The sequence below is a fragment of the Tupaia chinensis genome, unplaced genomic scaffold (assembly GCF_000334495.1).
Source record: "Tupaia chinensis unplaced genomic scaffold, TupChi_1.0 Scaffold144682_1, whole genome shotgun sequence".
NCBI classification, from domain to species: Eukaryota; Metazoa; Chordata; class Mammalia; order Scandentia; family Tupaiidae; genus Tupaia; species Tupaia belangeri.
The window spans coordinates 475,691-478,667 of record NW_006204543.1 but is presented as its reverse complement, the minus strand read 5'-3'; the positions used below and the strand labels follow the sequence as shown (position 1 = coordinate 478,667).

At 65.3% G+C, this 2,977-nt stretch overlaps 1 protein-coding gene across 1 annotated transcript in view; it reads left to right on the top strand.

Annotated features, from left to right (window-relative positions):
* TRPM1 (transient receptor potential cation channel subfamily M member 1) overlaps positions 1-2,977 on the top strand; it is a 66,137-nt gene that overhangs the window by 47,711 nt on the left and 15,449 nt on the right. The window contains exon 23 of the mRNA XM_006167283.3: positions 986-1,237. Within this exon, the coding sequence (XP_006167345.2) occupies positions 986-1,237 (252 nt within the window). The remainder of the gene's footprint in view (positions 1-985; positions 1,238-2,977) is intronic.

Genomic DNA, 2,977 nt, shown 5'->3' with positions numbered 1-2,977 from the left:
CCGCCCCCCCCCCGGGCCCCCCCCCAGCCGGTGGACACATGTCCACTGTGCGTGTGTGGTGTGGTGTGGCCTGTGGGGCTGCTTCCGCGGGTGCAGTCACGTCAGGGCTGGCCACTCCCACGACCTTGGCAGCAAAGCCTGCATGGTGCACGCGAGGTCACCTTCTGTCGGGTGGGGGTACGCCGAGTTGTCCACACTGCTGGCGCTGTGGGACAGGGTCCCATAGCCACTGCCCTTACACGCTCCCATGTCCCCTCCCAGTGCCGCCTCTGGCACCTCCTGTCCCTCCCCTTCTGTGCACTAGCCCCATCGCTTCCAGGCTGCAGGTATGGTGGGACCCCCCAGGCCTGCGGTTGTGCTGATGAGGCGGGCCCTGGCCTCCAGTGACAGCAGGGGTAAGGGCAGTGAGTGCCCTCTGCCTGCCGTGCTGCTCCTGGGATCTGGGCCTCCCCGGGGTCTCCACAACCAGAGGGCAGCCCTGGCACAGCAGCCGCCCTGCTGCAGCCCCACGGTCCCCACTTGGCACTTCCCATGAGCCCGGCACCCTGCCTGCTAGGCACTGCCATTGCACTCTGTGCTTGTCTCCTGTTACTGGGGAAAGAAGGCCCTGCAGCAGGGAAATTTCCAACGTCCCCAGTCCTCGTGTCTAAGCTGCAGAGGGCCTCGGGAAACCAGCATTTCCTGGCCAGTCTGCTGTCCCGCCACGAGGCACACCGAACGGCCTGGCCTAGAGCTCCCCTCCGGAGTGAGTCTGGCAGGCGATGGGGAAGAGAGCCTCTGAGATTGCTTTAACGAGCCAGGAGGACCCAATAGACGCCAGCCTGGGCGGGGGTGAGGCCCTGCATCCGCGGGCTCCCTCTCTGGGCTGTGCTCTCTGCTGGAGAGCAGCTGCTCCTAGAGGCCTCGCAGGGAAGGGCCAGTGCCCGGGGCTGTCCGCCGTCTCCTCCCCGGGGCCCTCCAGGCTCACCGCCAGCTCTCCCCACAGGTCCTCATGTCGGAGCCGGGCAAGCTGAGCCAGAAGGTGAGGGTGTGGCTGCAGGAGTACTGGAACGTCACGGACCTCGTGGCCATCTCCCTGTTCGCGGCCGGCGTGGCCCTCCGCCTGCAGAGCCAGCCCTACATGGGCTACGGCCGCGTGATCTACTGCGTGGACATCATCCTCTGGTACATCCGCGTCCTGGACATCTTCGGGGTCAACAAGTACCTGGGGCCCTACGTGATGATGATCGGGAAGATGGTGAGCCACCTGTGCCCGCCGTTCTGGTCTGGCTGGCCTGCTCCTGGCCAGCTCGCGGCAGGGATGCTGTTTCAGGGCACACGCCCTCCCCTTGCTGGTGACCAAACAGAGCCACTGAGCTAGCGTGGAGGCGCCGGGAGTGTGTGCCGCGTGGGGCACACGGCAGGGTCTCGGAAAAGCTGCACGTGGGCTGGAATGTGTGGCACCAAAATAAACGTGCACTTTAATTTCATCTTCCCGTGAAAGGGCACTGCAAAAACTTCACGAAAAATGCGGTTTAATGCGCTTATTTTGGCGGAGAACATTTTTGAAATTCGTTTGTGCTTTTCCTGCCAAGCGTTTCGTGGCCTTTCTGAGCACTCCTCCCGTGCCAGGCAGTGGCTCCACCGTGTCTTCTCACGTGGCACGCAGAGACCGGGTGACGAGTAGCTACGGCCATTCGTCATCCCTTCTGAGCTATCGTGAGCGAGAACATTTTCCAGTGAGAGAGAACACAGCCCTCCTGGGAACCTCCTCCCCTTCCCGGCGTGGTACAATGGACTCAGGTCCAAACGGGTTTCTCGAAGGTTCACTGGGCATCTGGCCTTGGGACAGGGCCCAGATGTGACATCCTGCGGTGACGCTCATGCCACGGCACGTACATAGCCAACACCCACCAGCCTCCTGGCAGGGCGGACGCCACAGGCAGGGGCCCAGGAGCACCCGTGTGCCCCGCACTGCCTCAGCCCGTGGGCTCTGGCCTGCCATGGGCCTGTGCAGGCCCCTACTAGGGCCACAGTGACTCCCGGGGACGCTGCTGCAGAACCCTGCAGGACGCTGGCTGTAGCAGCAGATGTGAGACCACCAAGCCGCCGGCCTCGCGTGTCTCTGCAACGGCCTATGTCAGGGGGTCCCAGAACGGAAGCTTCTACGTGTGGGACTCTGTGGGCCAGCGCTCTGAGTGTGTGTGTGTGTAAGTGGAGGTGTCTGGTCGGGTCCGTTCCACCAAGGCCCTTGTTCAGGGATGGTCACAATTAGGGGTTCCTTAGGGGCCCTCTCCCCTCCTGAGGGACCCTTCCCCTCTTGAGGGACCCTTTCCCTCCTGAGGGACCCTTTCCCTCCTGAGGGACCCTTCCCCTCCTGAGGGGTCCCTTCCCCTCTGGCGTCCCTGCGCCCCATGTCCCCAGGCTGTAGTGACTGCAGGGCGGAGAGAAGGCAGCGGGTGCGGGTGGTGAGGGTGGATGCTCAGAGTCGCCCTGCCTGGCCCTGTGGGAATGGCCCAGAGAGGACGAGCCGGGCCCAGGCTGAGCTCACGTCCCCCGCGGGTGGCCGGCGTGCTCCCCCGTGTCCCCACAGATGATCGACATGCCCCCCCGCGTCCCCCACAGATGACCGACATGGTCCACCGCGTCCCCCACGGGTGGCCAACGTGCTCCCCCGTGTCCCCACAGATGACCGATGTGCCCCCCTGTGTCCCCCGCGGGTGACCGACGTGCTCCCCTGCGTCCCCCGCGGGTGACTGACGTGCTCCCTCGTGTCCCCCGCGGGTGACCGACGTGCTCCCTCGTGTCCCCCGTGGGTGACTGACGTGCTCCCCTGCGTCCCCACATATGACCGACGTGCCCCCTCACGTCCCCCACAGATGACCGACATGGTCCACTGCGTCCCCTGCGGGTGGCCAATGTGCTCCCCCATGTCCCCACAGATGACCGACGTGCCCCCCCCCGTCCCCCCCGCGGGTCGCCGGCCTTCCCCCCTCCC